Source organism: Ranitomeya imitator, chromosome 6 (assembly GCF_032444005.1).
Source record: "Ranitomeya imitator isolate aRanImi1 chromosome 6, aRanImi1.pri, whole genome shotgun sequence".
NCBI lineage: Eukaryota > Metazoa > Chordata > Amphibia > Anura > Dendrobatidae > Ranitomeya > Ranitomeya imitator.
Window position 1 is genome coordinate 306,341,233 of NC_091287.1, and position 24,879 is coordinate 306,366,111.

A 24,879-nucleotide genomic window follows, 5' to 3' on the forward strand; every position below is an offset into this window, starting at 1 on the left:
CGTAGTATATTGCACAGCGACGGAGTATACAGCAAACAGCCATGTAGTATACAGACTTAAAAAATAAACATATACTCACCCTCCGTTGAAGTCCTGGCCCTGTGTGCAGTGCACGCGGCAGCTTCCGTTCCCAGGGTTGGTATGGGCACAAGACCTGTGATGACGTCGCGGTCACATGACCGTGACGTCATGGCAGGTCCTTGTCGCATACCATCCTTGCCACCGGAACCTGCCGCTTGCATGGAGCGGTCACCGGAGCGTCGGGAGGAGCGGGAAAGGCGCCAGAATGTGAGTATATGATGATTTTTTATTTTTTAATTATTTTTAACATTAGATCTTTTTACTATTGAGGCTGCATAGGCAGCGTCAATAGTAAAAAAGTTGGTCACACAGGGTTAATAGCAGCGTTAATGGAGTGCGTTACACTAGCGTTACAATAGCTGTTGAAAAAAAAAAAACAATTTTTATAAAACATTAAGCTTAAGATTAATAGGGGTGCCCAAACTTTTTCATATAACTGTACCAGTGTGTCATCTCCTCCTGTATATAGTATATACCTGTGTGTCATCTCCCCTGTATATAGTATATATGTGTGTGTCATCGCCTCCTGTATATAGTATATACCTGTGTGTCATCTCCTCCTGTATATAGTATATACCTGTGTGTCATCTCTCCTGTATATAGTATATATCTGGGTGTCATCTCCCCTGTATATAGTATATATCTGTATGTCATCTCCTGTATTAGACCGCGTTCACACGTTATTTGGTCAGTATTTTTACCTCAGTATTTGCAAACTAAATTGGCAGCCTGATAAATCCCCAGCCAACAGGAAGCCCTCCCCCCCGGCAGTATATATTAGCTCACACATACACATAATAGACAGGTCATGTGACTGACAGCTGCCGTATTTCCTATATGGTACATTTGTTGCTCTTGTAGTTTGTCTGCTTATTAATCAGATTTTTATTTTTGAAGGATAATACCAGACTTGTGTGTGTTTTAGGGCGAGTTTCATGTGTCAAGTTGTGTGTGTTGAGTTGCATGTGGCGACATGTAGGTAGCGACTTTTGTGAGATGAGTTTTGTGTGGCGACATGCGTGTAGCAAGTTTTTGTGTGTCGAGTTGCATGTGACAGGTTAGTGTAGCAAGTTGTGTGCAAGTTTTGTGCATGGCGAGTTTTGCGCGTGGCGAGTTTTATGTGTGGTGCGTTTTGAGTATGTGCAAGTTTTGTGTGAGGCAACTTTTGCGTGTGTTGCAACTTTTGTGCATGTGGCAATTTTTCCGCGTGTGCAAGTTTTGCGTGTGGCGAGTTTTCCATGAGGTGAGTTTTGCACGTGTGGCGAGTTTGCGTGAGCCGAGTTTGCATGTGGCAAATTTTGCACGTCGCGAGTTTTCCATGAGGTGAGTTTTGCACGTGTGGCGAGTTTTGCGTGAGCCTAGTTTTGCATGTGGCGAGTTTTACGCGTGGCGACTTTTGAGCAGCGACTTTTGTGTTTCGACTTTTATGTGGCGAGGTTGGGGTGTGTGTGGTGAAATGTGTGCTGAGGGTGATATAATTGGAACGCATGGGGATAAAATTTCGCCTCACAACATAGCCTATGACGCTCTCGGGGTCCAGACGTGTGACTGTGCAAAATTTTGTGGCTGTAGCTGCAACAGTGCAGATGCCAATCCCGGACATAAACACATACACACATACATTCAGCTTTATATAATAGATAATGGTAATCCTAACTGACCTAAAATGGGAAAGGTTTATTCTGATTTCATGTCAGATATTGAGGAAAAACATGCATGTATCTTTTTATATAGTGTATGTAAACGTCTAGTTTCAACTATGTCACACAAAATAGTTAATATATAACATTTCCCACATGTCTAGTATACATCAGCATTTTTTTTTAAAACTTTGTTAGCAAGGTAGAAAGCTTGAAAGTTGACCAGCGATTTCTTCTTTTTACAACAAAATTTACAAAATCACTTTTTTTTGTTTGTATAGGGGGCACATCACATTTGAAGTGACTTTGAGGGGTCTATATGAAAGAAAATATCCAATAGTGACACCATTCTAAAAACTGCACCCCTTAAGGTGCTCAAAACCACATTCAAGAAGTTTATTAACCCTTAAGGTGATTCACATGAATTTTTGGAATGTGGAAGGAAAACAAATTAAGATTTAAAGTATTTTTTTTTTACAAAAGTGTTACTTTAGACCCATTTTTTGTATTTTCACAAGGGGAAACCAAAAAATTTGTTGTGCAATTTCTCCTGAGCACGCCGCTACGCAATATATGGAGAAAAATGTTTTGGCGCATGGCAGGGCTCATAAGGAAAGGAGCGCCAGTTGACTTTTTGTATGCAAAATTTGCTGGAAAATTAGAGGACAACCTGTCATATTTGAAAAGCCCCTGATGTGCCTAAACAGTGGAAACCACTGACAAGTGACCCAATTTTGGAAACTAGACTCCTCAGGGAACTTATCAAGGATGTGAGGTGAGCACCTTGAACCCCCAGGTGCTTCACATAATTTTAGAACACAGAGCCGTGAAAACAAAATTCCCACAAAAATTCTTTTAACATCATATTTTTTTATTCTCGCAAAGGTAACAGGAGAAAATAGACCCCAAAATTTGTTGTGCAATTTCTCATGAGTACGCCGATACCCCAAATATGGAGGAAAACTACTGTTTGGGTGCACGGCAGGGCTCAAAAAGGAAGGAGTGATGTTTTGGAACACAGACCTTGATGGAATGGTCTGCAGATGTCATGTTGCATTTGGAGATCCTGATGTGCCTAAACAGTGGAAACCACTCCTTTTGGAAACTGCACCTCAAAGAATTTATCTAGATGTGGTGTGAGCTTCTTGAACCCACAGGTGCTTCACAGAATTTTACAGCATTGATCTTGTGAAATGAGAAAAATTGTTGCTTTAACCCCAAATGTTTTCATATTCACAAGGATAGCAAAATTTGTTGTTCAATTTCTCCTAATTACACAGATATCCCATATGTGGTCGAAACCTACTTTCGGCAGAGTGCAACGCTCAGAAGAGAAAGAGCGCCATACTGGAGTTCCAGAGGTGCCAGAACAGCAGAACCCCCCATCTCATCTAGTGGTTAACTAGTGGGACAGTTTTATAGGTTGGGTCGTTCTGTACAGAGAAATATCAAATGAGTACTTTTTTTTCTTTTTCAGAAAATTATTTATGGGTAAAATGTATTTTTATTTTGTTTATTTTTTTTATATTTTTACAATGTTTCTCTTTACTTTGTCCCTCTATGGAGAATAGATATGCACTAGCACTGCTATGCTTTATAAACTGTCAGTGCTGCACTGACATACAAGCTTGATACACATGCTCTGAGAATGGTGTCACAAGTTTGCTAGTTCTCGTGAACCGGATGTTGTCATGACATGGAGTCACCTTGGCAATGATCTACCCTTCATGACGTAAAGGGGGTCCCCTCTCTCTGTCTGCCTTCTAAATGCTGAGATCAATATTGATTGCAGCATTTAATGTAAAAGCAGTGCGTGTGAGGCGTCATCTGTCATATCAGCTGAACACCCGGTGATCGCCCACTCACAGCTTCCTGTGCGCGGGCAATCGCCATGACATATATACAATGCATTCGCTGGAAAGTACTACCCAACTATTACATATAAATACCGCAAATTTCAGGAAGGGGTTAAATAACTCAAAACAATTAGCATAGCAAGTGTCTTCTCCAAATTCATCACACTTTAAAAGGAAGCACTCAAAATCAAAATTTTTATCCTCTTAATATATTGGAATCCCCATATATCACTGTGTACTTACAATTGCTTATTTTGCCTTTCTACCCACTTAATGCTTCTCTTTTGCATTAGGTTTATGACATCACGTGATGAAAAAGCCTAGAAGTATTCTGATAGTTTATGTAGAAACAGGAGGTCAATTTTCACTGTATGACTCGTCAGTCACTGCAAAAGTCAATGGCAATGGGAGCAGCTGGGTATGGAATTGAAGAATGATTTCTGCAAGGACAAGAAAGTTCCTGTTTCTACATAGAGCAGAGAAAAAAGAATTAACTGGGTAGAAAGGCAAAATAAGCAATTGGAAGTACATAGGGCTATATAATGATTGCAAAATTTTAAAAGGATAAACGCTTTATGGGTAGTGCCTCTTTAATGACTACTGCTGTCACAAAATTATTCCACCCTTCATGACAAGCATTTTCAGTACATGGTAAAGCCTCCTTTGGTTGTTGTGACCTACAGCAAAGGTGATGCATGGCCAAACGCCAGCTTCTGGCAATGTTGCTGAGGAATCATAGCCCATAACTCATTGGTAATGGCCTCAGTTCACTAATATTATTGGATATGTGAGCTGCAAGTGTCTTCTTGAAATTCCTCAAAAGATTTTGTATAGGGTTCAAGTCAGGAGACTGATGGCAACCCTAGAATCTTCCAGGTCTTCTTCGGAAACCAAGCCTTGGTAGACTTTGAGGTGTGCTTGTGATCATTATCTTGCTGCAGCGTCACATAACACCCAAGGTTCAACTACCTCACAGTAAAACACATTATATTCTCTTTGGATTACCAGATATTTGATTGAATTTATAGTTCCTTCCACATATTGCAGGTTCCTAGTGCCAGAGGACTCAAAGAAACACCGCCATGCTTCACTTTAGGCAGGATGGGCTTTTTTTTTGTTAGCAAGTTTCATTCTCTCTTTCTTCTCCAGACATACCACCAATGTATAGGGCTGAAAATGTTCAATGTTCTATTGCACCGTAAAACACAATTCCAAATTTTTATTGCTCATTTATAAAGTTTTTAGCATACTGAACCTGATTTTTCTTGTACTTTTGAAGCAGTAAAAGGTGTACATTTTGGAGTTCAGACATTGAGACTTTTGGAGTTGAGAATAATCTTTAGGATGGCCATACACAATAGAGGGTGTATGCAGATGGTTCAGCATACAGCTATCTCGGTCTACACGTCCATACACAGAAGCGCTTCTCTATGAGGAAACTGCCAGCTGATGCATCAGAAGGCAGTTTATCTCAAGAACAATGGAATCAGCAGTCCGAAATTGGACAAGAGCAATCAAGATCTCTCTTGACCATCAGTTAGCCAGTGTCCTTATACAAATCGGTCGGCCTAACCCCTCAATACAGGTGGGTTGAGCTTACTATAAGCTAATATTGGGGCTTTTATTGTTCAAACTGAAACCTTGGTGCTTGCCATCAAGTCTTGCTTCTGGTCTTTTGCAGTCACTTAAGGGTTTTCAACCACCTATTATCGCAGGAATCTGGTGACTGCCAGTAGTGTAGCCAGTGTTGCTTTAACTTTGAGCTTGCAAACTGTACTTCCAACTGCATCTCTAGAAACATTCAATGTCTTTTCAGTCTTTTTGTATTGTCTTCCTTGTTTGTGCATGGCAATGATCTCAACATTTTAGACCACTCTCTTGATGACCCAACGATACTAGTGAATTGGAAACCATTGCCTATGAGGAATGGGCTAAGATTCCCAAGAAATGCTGCCAAAAGCTGTTGTTTAAAGCATTATGTTTCCAGCAGGTTGTAACAGTCAGAGGGCGATCTACTAAGTACTAAAAACACTTGTAATGAAGAAGTGGAATAATTCGGAAACTGCAATAGTCATTAAACGTTGGATTTGGAAAAAAACACTGGTTGTATCACTTGTGTTCAGCTACTTAAAGGTAACCTGTCACCCCCAAAATCGACGATGAGCTTAGCCCACCGACATCAGGGGCTTATCTACTGCATTCTGGAATGCTGTAGATAAGCCCCCGATGTATCCTGAAAGATGAGAAAAAGAGGTTATATTATACTCACCCAGGGGCGTTCCGGCTGCGGTCCGGTCCGATGCGCAGGTGCCAGGAAAGGTCAGAGAGGCCCGACACCTGCGCACTGCAGTACTTTGCTCTGCCCTCAACAGGGCAGACAAAGTACACCAGAGCCGCAGCGTGAAGATAAGAGGAAGTCATCGTAAGAAGATGGGAGGCCCTGGACCGGGACGCCCACCGCAGCGGGTCCGCCCCTGGGTGAGTATAATCTAACCTCTTTTTCTTATCTTTCAGGATACATCGGGGACTTATCTACAGCATTCCAGACTGCTGTAGATAAGCCCCTGATTATGGTGGGCTTAGCTCATCGTCGATTTTGGGGGTGACAGGTTCCCTTTAAATTCTTGTTTGTTCGGTTTATTTTATACAGGAGAAAGTTTGTAAATTTGGATAATAAACCTGATTTGCAGTGGAGGTTGAATCATGTTAATTGCAACAGCAATTACAGGATCATTTCTTCAAAGAGTCAATACATTACATAGAGCACTGCCTACCGAAATTAATTCAACCAAAAGTTAATGGACCCAATTCAACAAAGAAATTTTGTTAGAATTGTTGCGTAAATTGCTTTAAAAAGTCGTAAAGTTATGATGCAACTTCAAGTTGCCTAAAAATTGTGTAGCTTTTAGCGTTTTCATGCCAGCTTCTCCAAGCTGTGCAAAAATGGGCTTAGCTAGGGTGAAACAGGAGTGTGACGCCACTGCTCATCTAATGCATGACCAGCTGTGCCGTTCTCTACACCAGAAATCTTACTGAGGTAAGGTTTCCGCCATGGTGAAGTGAGGTGCACGCTACTGTGTCATCCAGATTCATAAGAGATGTGCACCTCTTCATAAATCAGGACCGTCCAACTCCACCACAACCCTTATCAAGACTGAGAAGAAAATTTACCAGTTTTGAATAACCATGGCTATTGCTTTCGAACAAGTGACAAGTGTAAAATTGAATTCTTCATCTTTATGCTTTCAGGACCACCTGGTCTTACTAGTATCTAAATTGTGATTGCCAACAGATCCACTGTAGCCCTGATGACTACAAGTGGCCAAAAGCTGATAGTTTACCTTTCCTCATCCATGCCTGTACTGTGACTTATAGATCCTCATACTATATAGAAATAGTGATGTGCACATTAAACGGACTACCTGCGTTTTATTTCTGTGATGCGCCATTGGCTGCAACAGACTTTATAGTTTACCATCAGCATAAGATTGCTATGGTTCAGATAGCAAAAAATGTTGCTATTATTTCTATGGTGGGCAAGAAACTAGTGCAACAAGGGTCTGAGAGTCACTTGAAATTACAAGTGGTGAAATCTTCTAGATTCATCTTTGCACCCTTCCTGAAGTGATCGGTTGACTAATATCTTGTGTTTAAGGCCTCTCAAGAATGCCTTTAGTAGAACATTAGTACGGCTCACTCTGATTGGTACCAAGATCACAGTTAGACAACATCAAACTCTGGAGTGTAGCCAATGGGGCTAAATATTTCTTGACAAATTTGCATTCCTTTATGAAAGTTCTTGTTGCATGGTCACCAAAAGCTTGGCTGCTTGCTTGGTATGAAGGCAACATACGTATTTCAGCTATTCCTGTTCCATGTGATACAATGAATGATTATATGCTGTACTTGATGGGAGGTCCCCCGAAATGTCACAACAGGTGAGGATGGTGTGCCCCTAATGCAGAACGTGGCTGAAATGGAACCGTGAACACCCCGTCTTAATGGCGTGATTTCACTCTGGTGAAACTGGCGACGACTTGTTTTGCACCACGTGTTTCTCTTGTAACTTTTCTATATAAAGAAGCATTGAAGAAAAATACTTTGTAGCAGCGTTTATGGCTGGATGATGTATAAAGGCATACAAGGATCTCTCCGTATCTAGATGCTCCATATATACTTTTAAGAAGGGTCAAAAGTATATGAGTGGATTCTGTAACAATGTCTTGGCTAAGTACACAAAGTATCAGTGATTTAACCCCTCGCAATCCTCCATAACACTGGACATCCGATCCGGGATCGTCATCACCACATAAGGAAAGCAAAAGAAAGGAAAAAACTCCTACACTTTGTATCAGCAAGTCTTCACTTGTTGGCCATTCGCTTGCCAAGTGATGTCATGGTATCTGGGCATTTCCCCAACATTATAGCTCTGAGGAGAGTCCTGGACAGGAGGACTCATCCTATGGCCTGCCTGCTGGGGCACTACAAGTGCCAGCACCATCAGGTAAGGACTTTCCCAACAGTTTGCCCCAATCACACGTGTCTGCCCGCCTCCTGCTCCCTCACTACGTGCCGCCTCAGCACTTTCACAAAGATGACTTCTCCTCCTCACACCCGGCTCCTGCGCCCATATCGGGACTTTATGAAGTGTTCGCCCCTCAGACATGGCAGCTGCCCTCATCCCCATCCTCACAGAAGGCCGGGCCACCACTTGGCTCTCCTCAGGATTTCTGTCCAGCAAACTGCTTGCTGATGAGTGCGGAGAGCGCCGAGGAAGAGGAGGAGGAAGATGAAGGTGCAGCTGGGAGGAAGCAGGGACGGGAGTAACTCCACACACACACAACTACCGGGAGACAGTCACACGGGAGGAGGGAGAAAAAGGGAAGAACAGCTGCCTGCAAGGGTCAATGTCTGCCCGCCCTCCTCCCCGCCGCCCCCGGCCGGGCTCCCCGGGTTACTGTACCTCATAGAGTTCCTCGGAAGCCATGCTGGTGGGGGCCGGGGGTCTGAGAGCCGCCGCCGGGCTGAGCACCGTACTTTCTCTCAGTTGTGTGAGCCTGGCCTCCTCTGAAATGCCAGTGTGCTAGTAGTGTGCGCACACGAGCTGCGCAGCCGCCTCACACTCACACGGGCACACCGAGCCGTTGTATACGAGGCAGTGTGTGCACTCGGGGCTCCCCGGCTCGCCACAGGCTCCACAATCGAGCGCAGATCGGGAGGGGGAGGGCGGGTGTACGAGCGCGGTCCGAGCTCAACGATCTTCTTCTTCAGTGTATCCTTCAGCACCAAGCTCCGAACCGCCCACCTCCATTATTACACCCCTCCCTCCTTCCTCTCTTCGTCGGAGTCGCTAGGTCGCTGTTTCTCCCCTCCTCCTGCCCCCTCCCATTGTCCTTCCAACTCGCACCCACCCCCGCCTCCTGCACCGACCTTCCCTCCGCTGGGGAGCAGGCTTCAGTGGTGGGGAGTCTTCTGTGGCCACCTCAAGCCAACAGCTGGCCATCTTGGCACATGACTTGCCCAAGCTCATGGCACTGAACACATGCAAAGTGACCTCATATGTGGCACCAAACACCCCAAATCCTGGGGTCCCCCTGTTGCTTCACTGGACTAGCAGTAGACAGCCCCCAACTTAGTGAGATCTAGGCACCAGTTGGATTCTAGATTTTTAGGAAACACCTGATAGGTTTCTTGACTTCCTGGAGACATCTCAGTACGGTTGTGTCTTGTGTGCTAATACACCCAGAGGCAGGATAGTCCAACTTCTGGTGGACAACCATCAATGTTTGAACCATGTATGGAGATCTATATCTCACTAGTAGAAATTGTCAAAATGTATTAATTATAAAGAAAAGGGTACACGACAATGAATCGTAAATGGTTGATCTCCATTAAATGATGAAGATGAGCTGAGAAGATCCATGTCAGCCCCGTAATAGAAAGCACTCTGTTAGGAGTTCCATGTTGGTCTGTAGACTGAGACCATAAGGAGCTTTGGAAAATGCTTACTGTTGGGAGTTTCTCATTTTTCAGTTTATGAGAAAATGTAGAATTTTGGATTATCAAAAGATCCATATTGCTCCGAATCAGAAGAGTCACATAGTCCTAAATGTATAGATTATGGAGGGCAATAGAGTTTTTCGATGGTCAGCAAGTGAAATTGGCCAGTAAGTGAAGAATTAAGAATTTTCTGAGTATTATAAGATTCATATTAACCTGCACGTATAGACTATGAGGAACTATTGACTTTTTGAACTATGAGAAGATGCAACTTGGGTTGAATGTGTAAACTTTGAGGGGCTCAAGCGGTTTCTATTAGGAGATCAAAGTTGTCCAATGTGTTAGAACTCTTTTATGAGTATTAAGAGAACCATATTGACCTACATGTGGTGTTTGAGGGGCTATAGAGTTTTCTACCAGGAGATTTGTTCTTGCCAGTGTGTGAGGACTATGAAGATCTTTAGATCTTGGTGTATTAGACAATCCACTTTGACCAGTATGTGTCTAGATCACTGTTGGCCAGGATTATGAGGAACTATAGTTTTCTGAGTATTATAAGATCCACATTTGTCTGATTGCTTGAGCTTGTAGAGTCATCTTCTACGAGATGCATGCTGTCTGGTGTTTCAGAACTTTGAGAAACCATTGAGGTTTTTTGAGTATCAGAAGATCCAAAATGTCTTACATGTCTAGACAAGGGAGCTAAAGAGTTCTCTGCCTTCTAGGAGATCTTGTTAGCCCTTGTATGGGTATTGTGACAAACTATAAAATGATCTGTAAACAATTTGATCAATGTGTTGAGAACATGACAAGCTATAGGGTTTGCAGGAGATCCATATTGGGTGGTATGGGAGTATAAGGAGTGTTAGAATGTTTGATCATTAGTTGACCCATGTTAGACATTGAGTTGTCTGAAAATCAGAAGATCCACTTTGACGTGCATGTCTGGAATATGAGGAGCTATTTGAACATTAGGTGACCCATGTTAGACATTGAGTTGTCTGAAAATCAGAAGATCCACTGTGACCTTCATGTCTGGAATATGAGGAGCTCTAACTTTCAGGATATGTATGTTGGGGGACTTTGAGAACAGCTGCATGTGTAGATTTTGAGTAGAATTTATTTTTAATAAGGAGATACATTTTGACCAGTGTGTAATAAGACTATAGGAAGTTATTCATTTATTCTGAGAAGTGAATGTAAGTTATAAAAGATAACCAATATTGAGTAGCAATGTACAAAATAATATGCAGATTGCAACAAAGTCGCCAATGCTGCCAATTTTCTGGTCTTCCAATTTAATTAAAAAAATAAACAATAACTATGTCTAATGTTTTTCTGCAATATTGATGTATTGATTAAGAGAAATGCAAAAGTTATCACGAGCCAAAGGCAATATTCATCACCTTAGATAAAAGTAAATTCCTATATCATCTCTAGTAATTTAGTGTATGCAAAAACTTAACATAGCGTAACTCTTAAAGGGGTCATACAGTTTAACTTTTTTATTATACTAGCTCTCTTTAAATAAAAAGTACAAAATCGGCCTGACATCATGTTTGTTCAATGCTGCCTCTACTGTTGCTCAACTAGCTATAAACATATGATTAGTCTCATTTATGCCCTTCCGATACATTGGTGCTTTTATATTACTGCCCACAGTTTTTGCTAACATTGCTGCAGCTGTAATGTCTCAAGCTCATGACCGCTGCAAACAATCACTGTGTGCATTGCTCATTTCTCATGCAAATGGGACAAGACCTCTGAGGCTATTGATTGATAGCAGTGGTCACATGCTGTCGCCATCAAGTCGCTATTGAAGCTATGTCAGCAAAAGCAACACCAGTGGAGATACAGGGGTAAGGCTGGTTTCACATTTGCGTCTGTGTACGCAGCATTTCATCCGCATAGATCCGCATGCGTCCTGCGTACATATCTTTAACATGGTGTATGCAGGGACATACGTTTGCATTCATTCGCCTGCGGATGTGTACGCATGCCTCGTTTCTCGATGTACGGTGGGGTCCGGCGAACGCAACATGTTGCATTTTTGGAAGTTCAAATAATGTACAAAACACGGCACTCTGCTGGATGGTGAGATATGGTGCTCAAGTAGGGTCTCCAACCCGTCAATCAATGTATACAATAAACTTGGCACTCAAATCGGTTGTAAGGTGAAGTTAATTGACTTTATTGCACGTCCCAGATACAGTTTCAACAGCAATGCAGTAAATGGGAAAACGAAGGGGCTCTAGGCGAACTAAGCCGCTGGATCGTGTCCCTCTCTGGCGATCCAGCGCCACGCAGATCTGAGCTCCTCATCCTGATTATGGGCCACAGACTCCATTATCGGCTTAGTTCGCCTAGAGCCCCTTCGTTTTCCCATTTACTGCATTGCTCCACAGTTTCTCGTTAGAAGGTGATTTTTCCTTCCACATGTTGTAACCAGCTTAACCAGATAAATTGGAAATTGTTCTGAAGAAGGTCCAGTGGGACCGAAAACGTTTAACTGTTGAAACTGTATCTGGGACGTGCAATAAAGTCAATTAACTTCGCCTTACAACCGATTTGAGTGCCAAGTTTATTGTATGCATTTTTGGAAGTGTCAAAAATTCGTCAAATATGCACAGACATGCACATGCGGATGAGTGCATTAAAAACACATTACTGTCTATGGGAACGCATGCGTTCAATGCGCTTGTGTACTTCGGACTGCGCATGTCCAGGAACTGATTGAGACACGCCCTCCTTGAAATATCAAACGCATGCGCATAAAAAGTGTAAACACAGGCCAAAAACGCATGTAAACGCAGCGTTTTTTGCCGTCATGCGTAAGCTGATGCAGATAAAATACGCTGCGTTACCATGCGTTTTTGCATGCGGTTGCGGACAAGACTCTGCGTACACAGACGCAAATGTGAAACCAGCCTTACAGCATTTCCAAAGGATAGGCCATAAACGTGTAATAGATGCGGGCCCCACCTCTGGTACACAAAATTATCTCAAGCATGGGAATCCCCCATTCCAACTCTTGCTAGGTTGTATTTGGAACTCTCATAGCAGTGAATGGAAACAGCCAGCTCAAGTACTGCCCCTTCTCCTGTCACTCTGATCGGGCACCAGTTAGAACAGAGATAGGGGACACCTGATGTCAAGATAATTCCATCTACATTATCATCACAATTAGGGTTCATGCCGACATTCATGGATTTCAGTCCAATTTTGGGTTGCTATTAACGGACTGGTCATGGTTCTCTTGGTGTGAGCGTGACAGCCTCATAGAAATATATGAAGCTGTCACGCTCGGGTTAGGCTACTTTCACACTAGCGTCGTTTGGCCTCCGTCGCAATGCGTCATTTTGGAGAAAAAACGCATCCTGCAAAGTTGCCTGCAGGATGCGTTTTTTCTCCATAGACTCTCATTAGCGACGCATTGTGACGGATTGCCACACGTCGCATCCATCGTGCGACGGATGCGTCGTGTTTTTGCAGTCCGTCGGAACAAAAAAACGTTCCATGCAACGTTTTTTTGTCCGTCGGTTCCGCTTTTTCCGACCACGCATGCGCGGCCGGAACTCCGCCCCCTCCTCCCCGGACCTTACAATGGATACGTTGAAAAACTGCATCCGCTGCCCCGTTGTGATTTTATTTCACAGTATGCGTCGGTACGTCGGCCCGACGCACTGTGACGGGCCCGTACCGATGCTAGTGTGAAAGTAGCTTAAGGTGTGCTGTCGCCAGTCTGTACATTGCTGTTCAAGATCCACAGACGTCTGCTTGAGCCATTATCTGGTAATGTGTCTTGGGTGAATCTGCCAAGATAGATATACTAAGTCTTATTCTGGTTGAGGCCAAGAAGAATTCCAAATATTCAAAAGAATAAATCTTCAGGAATGCCCAGTCTAGATGTAATGTATTTGAAAAGATGTAAAAATTGTACTATTAGTTACGACAAAGCCAACAATAAGGTGGTAAGTGTGGAGTATTCTCAGTCTAAATAGCAGAATTTGATTCACTGTTAGAGATGAGCACATCCATGGTCCAGTTCAGTGCTCTCTGGCCGTGAACATGAGCTGGTTGAATTTGTTGAGCTTCTGTTTTCCCCAGCACAACATTTGATTCTCCTGCATGGCATGACGTAATTTGTGTGGCACACGTGACAACTTGCCAGCCCGGGTAATAATAAGCTGCGCCTGGAATCCAAGAGTGTAAGTAAATTCGCACTGCTCCTGTCCACATCCAGAGAGCACTGATCTGGACCATGGACCAAGGATGCGTAAAGCGTTCCGCTCATCTCTGCGTCATGTCATATTGTGTGTTATAATGTATTCACATTGTCATGTAGTAGCTCACCAACACATCAACATAAAGCGGATTTGTAACCAGAAATCAAATGCCCATCTAAGGTCAGCAGTGTCTGGTTCATTACACTGTTCTCGCATTGCTTGTTGGAATGTTCCTAGACTCCCTTCAGCATTTAATAACTCACGTTTTGCCAGAAAATATGTAATCACATTAATGGTATGTGCACACGTTGCGGATTCTCTGCGGATCCGCAGCGTTTTTTGCACTGCAGAAACGCTGCAGATCCACAATTGATTTACAGTACAGTCTAAATCAATGAGGGAAAAAAATGCTGTGCACACTTTGCGGAATATCCGCTGCGAAAACGCTGCGGTTTAAAAGAAGTAGCATGTCACTTCTTTTTTGTGAATCTGCAGCGTTTTTGTACCCATTCCATTATAGAAAACCGCAGGGGTAAAAAACGCAGCAAATCCGCAAGAAAACCGCAGCAAAAACGCACAAAAAACGCTGCGGAACCGCACAAAAAACGCAGCAAATCTGCAGGTGCGTTTTCTGCCAGGAGAGGCAGAATCCGCACCAGAAATGCCTAAGCCTAATCCGCAACGTGTGCACATAGCCTAAAGGGTGGTTCTGCCTGCTGGTACTACATCAGTATTCAGTTTCATCTTACTATGATAGACAGCTAAGACATTCCTGATATCTTGGCAAATCTACCATGCGCCACCATAGGTATAATGTACACATATGGAGAGTAAGCCTTGGCAAACTTGGGATTTGCAGCGAATGTTGTTAAAAACTGCTCACAAATGAAAAGTGCTGCTGGCAGACTGGATCTCATAGTAGTGCTATGCCGACTGTAGCTTCTATTGAGCATGTGCAAGATTTCAGCAGCTTGAACAAGGAGGAGACAGTGAATAGATCTTGTCAATCAAGCTAAGTGGGCGGAAATACTTTACAGTCTGATTGCAGTTGACAGACTATAAATCAACTCCTAAAATGCTATTACTCTGGGATGAATTTGCAAAGTACAGTAAGGACACCATTCTTTTCAGGTCAGATCATCTATTTCATGATATATATATATGGGCAATTAAATAGCTGCAATTTTTCACACTGTACTGGTGTACTGCCTTTGTTTTTTTGTCTGTATATGGAGGTTTGGTCATTGCCTTGGAGGCATAGCACCAGGGAAAGCTATCTGCTTGTGCTGCTTTTCGTTTTCTTTATTTATACAGCTCTGGCAAAAAATTTCAGTTTGTCTGATTTTTACGCATAAAAGCATAAAAACGCATAAAAGCTGTGAATAAAAATCATGGTTATTCCACAAAATATTGATTTCTGAACTCTTCCTGAGTTAAAACATTAGTATTGTTGTTTCTAAATAATTTTGACCATTTCTCATTTTCAGAACATAAATACAATATGTATTGCTTGGAACTTCGCAGGCATGTTGTCAGTAGTTTATAGAATAAAAGAACATTTCACATTTTACTCAAAAATATACCTATAAAGAGAAAGATCAGACAAGCTGAAAATTTTGCAGTGGTCTCTCACTTTTTGCCAGAGCATATATATATATATATATATATATATATATATATATATATATATATAGATATACAATATCTATATATATAGATACTAGATGGTGGCCCGATTCTAACGCATCAGGTATTCTAGAATATGCATGTCCACGTAGCATATTGCATAGCCCACATAGTATATTGCCAACCATGTAGTATATTGCCCAACCACATAGTATATTGCCCAGCTACGTAGTATATTGCCCAGTCACGTAGTATATTGCCCAGTCACGGAGTATATTGCCCAGTCACGTAGTATATTGCCCAGTCACGTAGTATATTGCCCAGTTACGTAGTATATTGCCCAGTGACATAGTATATTGCCCAGCCACGTAGTATATTGCCCAGCAACGTAGTATATTGCCCAGTCACGTAGTATATTGCCCAGTCACGTAGTATATTGCCCAGCCACGTAGTGTATTGCCCAGTCACGTAGTATATTGCCCAGTCACGTAGTATATTGCCCAGTCACGTAGTATATTGCCCAGTTACGTAGTATATTGCCCAGTCACGTAGTATATTGCCCAGTCACGTAGTATATTGCCCAGTCACGTAGTATATTTCCCAATGACATAGTATATTGCCCAGCCACGTAGTATATTGCCCAGTGACGTAGTATATTGCCCAGCAACGTAGTATATTGCCCAGTCACGTAGTATATTGCCCAGTGACATAGTATATTGCCCAGCCACGTGGTATATTGCCCAGCCACGTAGTATATTGCCCAGTGAAGTAGTATATTGCCCAGTCACGTAGTATATTGCCCAGTGACGTAGTATATTGCTCAGCTACATAGTATATTGCCCAGTCACGTAGTATATTGCCCAGTGACGTAGTATATTGCCCAGCCACGTAGTATATTGCCCAGCCACGTAGTATATTGCCCAGCAACGTAGTATATTGCCCAGTCACGTAGTATATTGCCCAGCCACGTAGTGTATTGCCCAGTCACGTAGTATATTGCCCAGCTACATAGTATATTGCCCAGTCACGTAGTATATTGCCCAGTCACGTAGTATATTGCCCAGTCACGTAGTATATTGCCCAGTGACGTAGTATATTGCCCAGCCACGTAGTGTATTGCCCAGTCACGTAGTATATTGCCCAGCTACGTAGTATATTGCCCAGTCACGTAGTATATTGCCCAGTGACGTAGTATATTGCCCAGTGACGTAGTATATTGCCCAGTCACGTAGTATATTGCCCAGTGACATAGTATATTGCCCAGCCACGTAGTATAATGCCCAGCCACGTAGTATATTGCCCAGCAACGTAGTATATTGCCCAGTCACATAGTATATTGCCCAGTCACCGCTCACAGAGGGTTAATGCCAGCGGTAACGGATCGCATTATGCCATGGCTAACTCACTCTGTTACCGCCGCTATTAACCCTGTGTGTCCCCAACTTTTTACTATTGATGCTGCCTATGCAGCGTCAATAGTAAAAGGATCTAATGTTAAAAATAATAAAAAAAATAAAAAATCATTATATACTCACCTTCCGCCGCCTTTCCTGCTGCTCGCGACGCTCCGGTAACCGCTCCATGCAAACGGCAGGTTCCGGTGGCAAGGATGGTATGCGACAAGGACCTGCCATGACGTCAGGTCATGTGACCGCGACCTCATCACAGGTCCTGCGGGCCTGCGCGAGAAGGACCTGCCATGATGTCACGGTCATGTGACCGCGACGTCATCACGGGTCCTGCGCTACCAACCCTGGGACCGGAAGCTGTCGAGTGCACCGCACACAGGCGACATGACTACAAGGGCTCCCTTTGAAGGTGAGTATATGTTTATTTTTTATTTTTTAACCTGTGACATAGGTGGCTGGGCAATATACTACGTGGCTCTGTGCTGCATACTACGTCGCCGTGCAATATACTACGTGGCTCTGTGCTGTATACTACGTCAATGGGCAATATACTACGTAACTGGGCAATATACTACGTGGCTGGACAATATACTACGTGGCTGGGCAATAAACTACGTCACTGGGCAATACACTACATTACTGGGCAATATACTACGTGGCTGGGCAATATACTACGTCACTGGGCAATATACTACGTCACTGGGCAATATACTCCGTGACTGGGCAATATACTACGTCACTGGGCAATATACTACATGGCTGGGCAATATACTACGTGACTGGGCAATATACTACGTCACTGGGCAATATACTATGCCACTGGGCAATATACTACGTGGCTGGGCAATATACTACGTCACTGGGCAATATACTACATGGCTGGGCAATATACTACGTGACTGGACAATATACTACGTCACTGGGCAATATACTACATGGCTGGGCAATATACTACGTCACTGGGCAATATGCTACGACACTGGGCAATATACTACGTGGCTGGGCAATATACTACGTCACTGGGCAATATACTACATGGCTGGGCAATATACTACGTGACTGGGCAATATACTACATGGCTGGGCAATATACTACGTGACTGGGCAATATACTACATCACTGGGCAATATACTACGTCACTGGGCAATATACTACGCCACTGGGCAATATACTACGTGGCTGGGCAATATACTACGTCACTGGGCAATATACTATGTCACTGGGTAATATACTACGTGGCTGGGCAATATACTACGGCACTGGGCAATATACTACGTGGCTGGGCAATATACTACGTCACTGGGCAATATACTATGTCACTGGGTAATATACTACAAGGCTGGGCAATATACTACGGCACTGGGCAATATACTACGGCACTGCGCAATATACTACGTACTGTAACTGGGCATTATACTATGTGACTGGGCAATGTACTACGTGGCTGGGCAATATACTACATCACTGGGCAATATACTACGTGACTGGGCAATATACTACGTGACTGGGCAATATACTACGTGGCTGGGCAATATACTACGTGACTGGACAATATACTACGTCACTGGGCAATATACTACATGGCTGGGCAATATACTACGTCACTGGGCAATATGCTACGACACTGGACAATATACTACGTGGCTGGGCAATATACTACGTGGCTGGGCAATATACTACGTGACTGGGCAATATACTACATCACTGGGCAATATACTACGTCACTGGGCAATATACTACGCCACTGGGCAATATACTACGTGGCTGGGTAATATACTACGTCACTGGGCAATATACTATGCCACTGGGTAATATACTATGTGGATGGGCAATATACTACATCACTGGGCAATATACTACGGCACTGGGCAATATACTACGTAACTGGGCAATATACTATGTGACTGGGCAATGTACTACATGGCTGGGCAATATACTACGTCACTGGGCAATATACTACATCACTGGGCAATATACTACGTGACTGGGCAATATACTATGTGGCTGGGCAATATACTACGTGACTGGGCAATATACTACATCACTGGGCAATATACTACGTGTTTGGACATTATACTTCGTCACTGGGCAATATACTATGTCACTGGGCAATATACTACGTGACTGAGCAATCAATATACTAAGTGGCTGGGCAATATACTACGTGACTGCAATATACTACGTGACTGGGCAATATACTACGTGACTGGGCAATATACTACGTCACTGGGCAATATACTACGTGTTTGGGCATTATACTACATCACTGGGCAATATACTATGTCACTGACCAATATACTACATGGCTGGGCAAAATACTACATAACTGGGCAATATACTACGTGACTGGGCAATATACTACATAGCTGGGCAATATGCTACGTGGCTGGGCAATATACTACGTGGCTGGGCAATATACTACGTGACTGGGCATTATACTATGTGGCTGGGCAATATACTATGTGGCTGGGCAATATACTACGTGACTGGGCATTATACTACGTGACTGGGCAATATACTACGTGGCTGGGCAATATACTACGTGGCTGGGCAACATACTACGTGGCTGGGCAATATACTACGTGACTGTGCAATATACTACGTGACTGGGCAATATACTACGTGACTGTGCAATATACTACGTGACTGGGCAATATACTATGTGACTGGGCAATACACTACATGACTGGGCAATATACTACGTGGCTGGGCAATATACTACGTGACTGTGCAATATACTACGTGACTGGGCAATATACTACGTAGCTGTGCAATATACTACGTGGACATGCATATTCTAGAATACCCGATGCGTTAGAATCGGGCCACCATCTAGAATATATATATATATATACTAGCTGAAGAGCCCGGCGTTGCCTGGGCATAGTAAATATCTGTGGTTAGTTATAGCACGTCACTTCTCTTATTTTCCCATCACGCCTCTCATTTTCCCAATCACATCTTTAATTTTCCCCCTCACATCTCTCATTTTCTCCCTCACACTTCTCATTTTCTCCCTCACTCCTCTCATTCCCGCCTAACACTTGTCATTTCGACCTCACATCTGTCATTTTCCGATCACTACACTATTTTCCCTCACTCCTCTCATTTTGCACTCACACCTTTTCATTTTCACCTCACACCTCTCATTTTCACCTCAGTATATACATGTTTGTCATCTCCCTTATATATAGTATACACCTGTATGTCATCTCCTGTATATAGTATATACCTGTATGTCATCTCCCCTGTATATAGTATATACCTGCTGTGTGTCATCTCCCCTGTATATAGTATATACCTGTATGTCATCTCCTCCTATATATAGTATATACCTGTATGTCATCTCCTCCTATATATAGTATATACCTGTATGTCATCTCCTCCTATATATAGTATATACCTGTATGTCATCTCCTCCTGTATATAGTATATACATGTGTGTCATCTCCCCTGTATATAGTATATATCTGTGTGTCATCTCCTTCTGTATATAGTATATACCTGTATGTCATCTTCTATATATAGCATATACCTGTATGTCATCTCCTCCTGTATATAGTATATACCTGTAGGTAATCTGCTCCTGTATATAGTATATACCTGTGTGTCATCTCCTCCTGTATATAGTATATACCTGTATGTCATCTCCTCCTGTATATAGTATGTACCTGTATGTCATCTCCTCCTTTATATAGTATATACCTGTGTGTCATCTCCCCTGTATATAGTATATACCTGTGTGATCTCCTGTATTAGACCTCGTTAACACGTTATTTGCTCAGTATTTTTACCTCAGTATTTGTAAGATAAATTGGCAGCCTGATAAATCCCCAGCCAACAGGAAGCCCCCCCCCCTGGCAGTATATATTAGCTCACACATACACATAATAGACAGGTCACGTGACTGACAGCTGCCGTATTTCCTATATGGTACATTTGTTGCTCTTGTAGTTTGTCTGCTTATTAATCAGAATTTTATTTTTGAAGGCTAATGCCAGACTTGTGTGTGTTTTAGGGCGAGTTTCGTTTGTCAAGTTGTATGTGTTGAGTTGTGTGTGGCGACATGCATGTAGCGACTTTTGGGAGATGAGTTTTGTGTGGCAACATGCGTGTAGCAACTTTTTGTGTGTCGAGTTGCATGTGACAGGTTAGTGTAGCAAGTTGTGTGCAGCAAGTTTTGCGCATGGCGAGTTTTGCACGTGGTGAGTTTTATGTCTGGTGCCTTTTGAGTATGTGCAAGTTTTGTGTGAGGCAACTTTTGCATGTGTTGCAAATTTTGTGCATGTGGCAATTTTCCGCATGTGCAAGTTTTGCGTGTGGAGATTTTTCCATGAGGTGAGTTTTGCACTTGTGGCAAGTTTTGCGTGAGCCTATTTTTTGCATGTGGCGAGTTTTGCGCGTGGTGAGTTTTGAGCGGCGACTTTTGTGTTTCGACTTTTATGTGGCGAGGTTGGTGTATGTGTGGTGAAATGTGTGCTGAGGGTGGTATATGTGTTCAAGCTCGTGGTAGTGTGTGGCGCATTTTGTGTGTGTGTTCATATCCCCGTGTGTGGTGAGTATCCCATGTCGGGGTCCCACCTTAGCAACTGTACGGTATATACTCTTTGGCGCCATCGCTCTCATTCTTTAAGTCCCCCTTGTTCACATCTAGCAGCTGTCAATTTGCCTCCAACACTTTTCCTTTCACTTTTCCCCATTATGTAGATAGGGGAAAAATAGTTTGGTGAATTGGACAGCGCGGGGTTAAAATTTCACCTCACAACATAGCCTATGACGCTCTCAGGGTCCAGACGTGTGACTGTGCAAAATTTTGTTTCTGTACCTGCGACGCCTCCAACACTTTTCCTTTCACTTTTTTCCCCATTATGTAGATAGGGGCAAAATTGTTTGGTGAATTGGAAAGCGCGGGGTTAAAATTTCACCTCACAACGTAGCCTATGACGCTCTCAGGGTCCAGACGTGTGACTGTGCAAAATTTTGTTGCTGTAGCTGCGACGCTTCCAACACTTTTCCTTTCACTTTTTTCCCCATTATGTAGATAGGGGCAAAATTGTTTGGTGAATTGGAATGCGCGGGGTTAAAATTTCACCTCACAACATAGCCTATGACGCTCTCGGGGTCCAGACGTGTGGCTGTGCAAAATTTTGTGGCTGTAGCTGCGACGGTGCAGATGCCAATCCCGGACATACACACATACACACACACACACACACACACACACACATTCAGCTTTATATAGTAGATATATACTGTATATATATATATATATATATATATATATATATATATATATTTACCTAAGGCTACGTTCACACTAGCGTTGTGCGCCGCTGCGTCGGCGACGCGACGCACAACGCACCAAAAAACGCGTGCAAACGCACGCAAAAACGCTGCGTTTTTCGACGCGTGCGTCGTTTTTTGACGAAAATCGGACGCAAGAAAAATGCAACTTGTTGCGTTTTCTTGGTCCGACGCTAGCGTCAAAAAAGACGCACGTGTCGGAAAACGCAACAAGCAAAAACGCATGCGTCCCCCATGTTAAACATAGGGGCGCATGACGCGTGCGTCGCCGCTGCGTCGCCCGACGCTAGCGCGACGCACACTAGCCGAACGCTAGTGTGAACGTAGCCTAAGGGGTACTTCTGTCTGTTTCTAACTTCTGTCTGTCTGTAATGGAAATCCTGGGTCGCTGACTGGTCGCGGCCAGCCGACCAATCAGCGATATTGGGGCGGGATTAAACACCGCTTCACTTTTTACTATTGATGCTGTCTATGCAGCATCAATAGTAAAAACATAGAATGTTAAAAATAGTAACAAAAAACATTATATTCTCACCTTCCGAAGTCCGGCCCAGCCTTCTCCGCTCCTTGCGCTCTGGTCCCAAGAATGCATTGCAGCAGTGACCCCAGATGACGTAGCAGTATCGCGAGACTGCTACATGATCACGGGTTATTGCCGCTAGGCATTACTTAGAACGGAGCGTCGCGAGGAGCATCGGTAAAGGCCTCGGCTCGATCCGGGGCCCGACGGAAGGTGAGTATATGAATATTTTTTATTTTAATTGATTTTTTAACAGGGATATGGTGCCCACATTGCTATATACTACGTGGCCTGTGTTATATACTGCGTGGGCTGTGTTATATACTGCATGGGCTGTGTTATATACTTCGTGGGCTGTGCTATATACTACGTGCCTGTGTTATATACTGCGTAGGCTGTGCTATATACTACGTGCCTGTGTTACATACTACATGGGCTGTGCAGTATACTACGTGGCTGTGTTATATACGGCATGGGCTGTGTTATATACTGCGTGGGCTGTGTTATATACTACGTGGCTGTGCAATATACTATGTGGCTATGCTATACACTAAGTGGGCTGTGTTATATACTACGTGGCTGTGCAATATACTATGTGGCTATGCTATACACTAAGTGGGCTGTGTTATATACTACGTGGCTGTGCTATATACTACGTGGGCTGTGCTATATACTACATGGCTATGTTATATACTGTGTGGGCTGTGATATATATATATATATATATATATATATATATATATATATATATATATATATATTACAGAGTTAGATCTAATGACAGATCCTGTTTAAACTAAGCTTTCAGAAGATTAATGCTGCCTGAACTATGGGTAGCTTGAAACATGGATAAGATCCTGGCTTACAAACAGCTATGTTTTACTCTGGAATTTTTTGGTATTTCAGAGAAACCCTACTGTAGTTTAAGGCTACATTCACATATCTTTGTGAAGTGTTGGTGTGCTGTCCAATTTTCAAGCAGACAGCCCACAGACGCACATGGTATGTCCGATTCTGAACCTCAAAATCGGATCAGGATAGGACATGCTCATAGTTATTTGGATATAATTCTCGAATCCATCATTTTAATGGATATCTGAACAGATCCATTTTACTCAGGTTTGTGTGTTGTCGCATAAGAAATCAGGCAGCACACAGATATTTCTCATGGACGTGTTAATGCAGCCTCGGATGAAGTCTGGAGCTGCAAAAGGAGTTTGGAAAGTTTTTCCCCACTGGCTTCTCATCTAGCTAAGCATTGACAGGCTGTCTCAGTACATAAATAGGAAGAAACCTATCAATCAGGCTGTGCCAGGCAGGGAGAACTGGAGGGAGTTGTCTTCTTACACTTCTTTCTGTGCCCTGGTCTTTTTTAAGCAATGTTTTATCTGAAACATTGCAGTATTACCAAGTAACAGATAGCTGTATGTAACAAGGGAGCCTGTCCATGTTTCAGGATGCCCATGCTTTAGGCTGCGGCAGCATGACATTTTTTACAAGTTATCTTTAATGGTGGCATATTAATTTTCAGCACAGAAGTTCAATGCAATGGGCACAATTTATCAAAGCTTTTTTCCGCCAGAATTCTAGCATAAAAAGCTTTGAAAAGTTGCAAAAAATTGGCACATGGTGAGGTTTCACTGGAATTTTGGCATTCTTATGCCACTTACATCCATCTCCAACCAAATGGACAGAGCTGGCATGGGACGTGGCAACTTCCGCTCATCAAATTCATGAATAGCAGTGTCGTTCCTTACACCGCAAATCTTACTCCAGTCCCTGACTGGAATAAAATTTGTCCCAAGGCACACAAGTAGGTGCACCACTTTTCAGACGCACCAGAGTCGTTAAGAGACGTGTGTCTTTTACTGAATCAGGAATGACTGTCTCCAGCATCAAGACCGGTGAGAAAAATGTATTGGAGCTACAGACAATCAAGCTAAATGCAAAGACAACACAAAGATAGTGACAAAAATTCTTATGTTGCAATCATAAACTATATGTATTACAGTGCAGCACAACATAAGAATACTCAAATGCGTACATTCAAAAGACTGTAAGAAACACAAAGTAAAACAATGTCACCTGCCCGTTAGACATCTTTAGTCAGAATTAGAGGATGCTGATGGATATATTGTTCCCATGCTTGAAGATTTGAAGGTGAAGTGTAGAAGATAATACGATATAGAAGCTACTATGGTAAAGCTCTTGACAACA

The 24,879-nt window shown here is 43.0% G+C and overlaps 1 protein-coding gene across 2 annotated transcripts in view; it reads right to left on the reverse strand.

Moving 5' to 3' along the window:
* The window catches only part of CDYL (chromodomain Y like), a 91,329-nt gene extending 82,403 nt beyond the window's left edge, over positions 1-8,926 (reverse strand). Inside the window, exon 1 of one of the 2 annotated variants that reach the window (XM_069730716.1) lies at positions 8,541-8,926. In XM_069730716.1, the coding sequence (XP_069586817.1) occupies positions 8,541-8,564 (24 nt within the window). In that variant the 5' untranslated portion in view covers positions 8,565-8,926. The remainder of the gene's footprint in view (positions 1-8,540) is intronic. The other variant, XM_069730717.1, reaches the window with a different exon arrangement.
* Between the last annotated feature and the right edge of the window lie 15,953 nt (positions 8,927-24,879).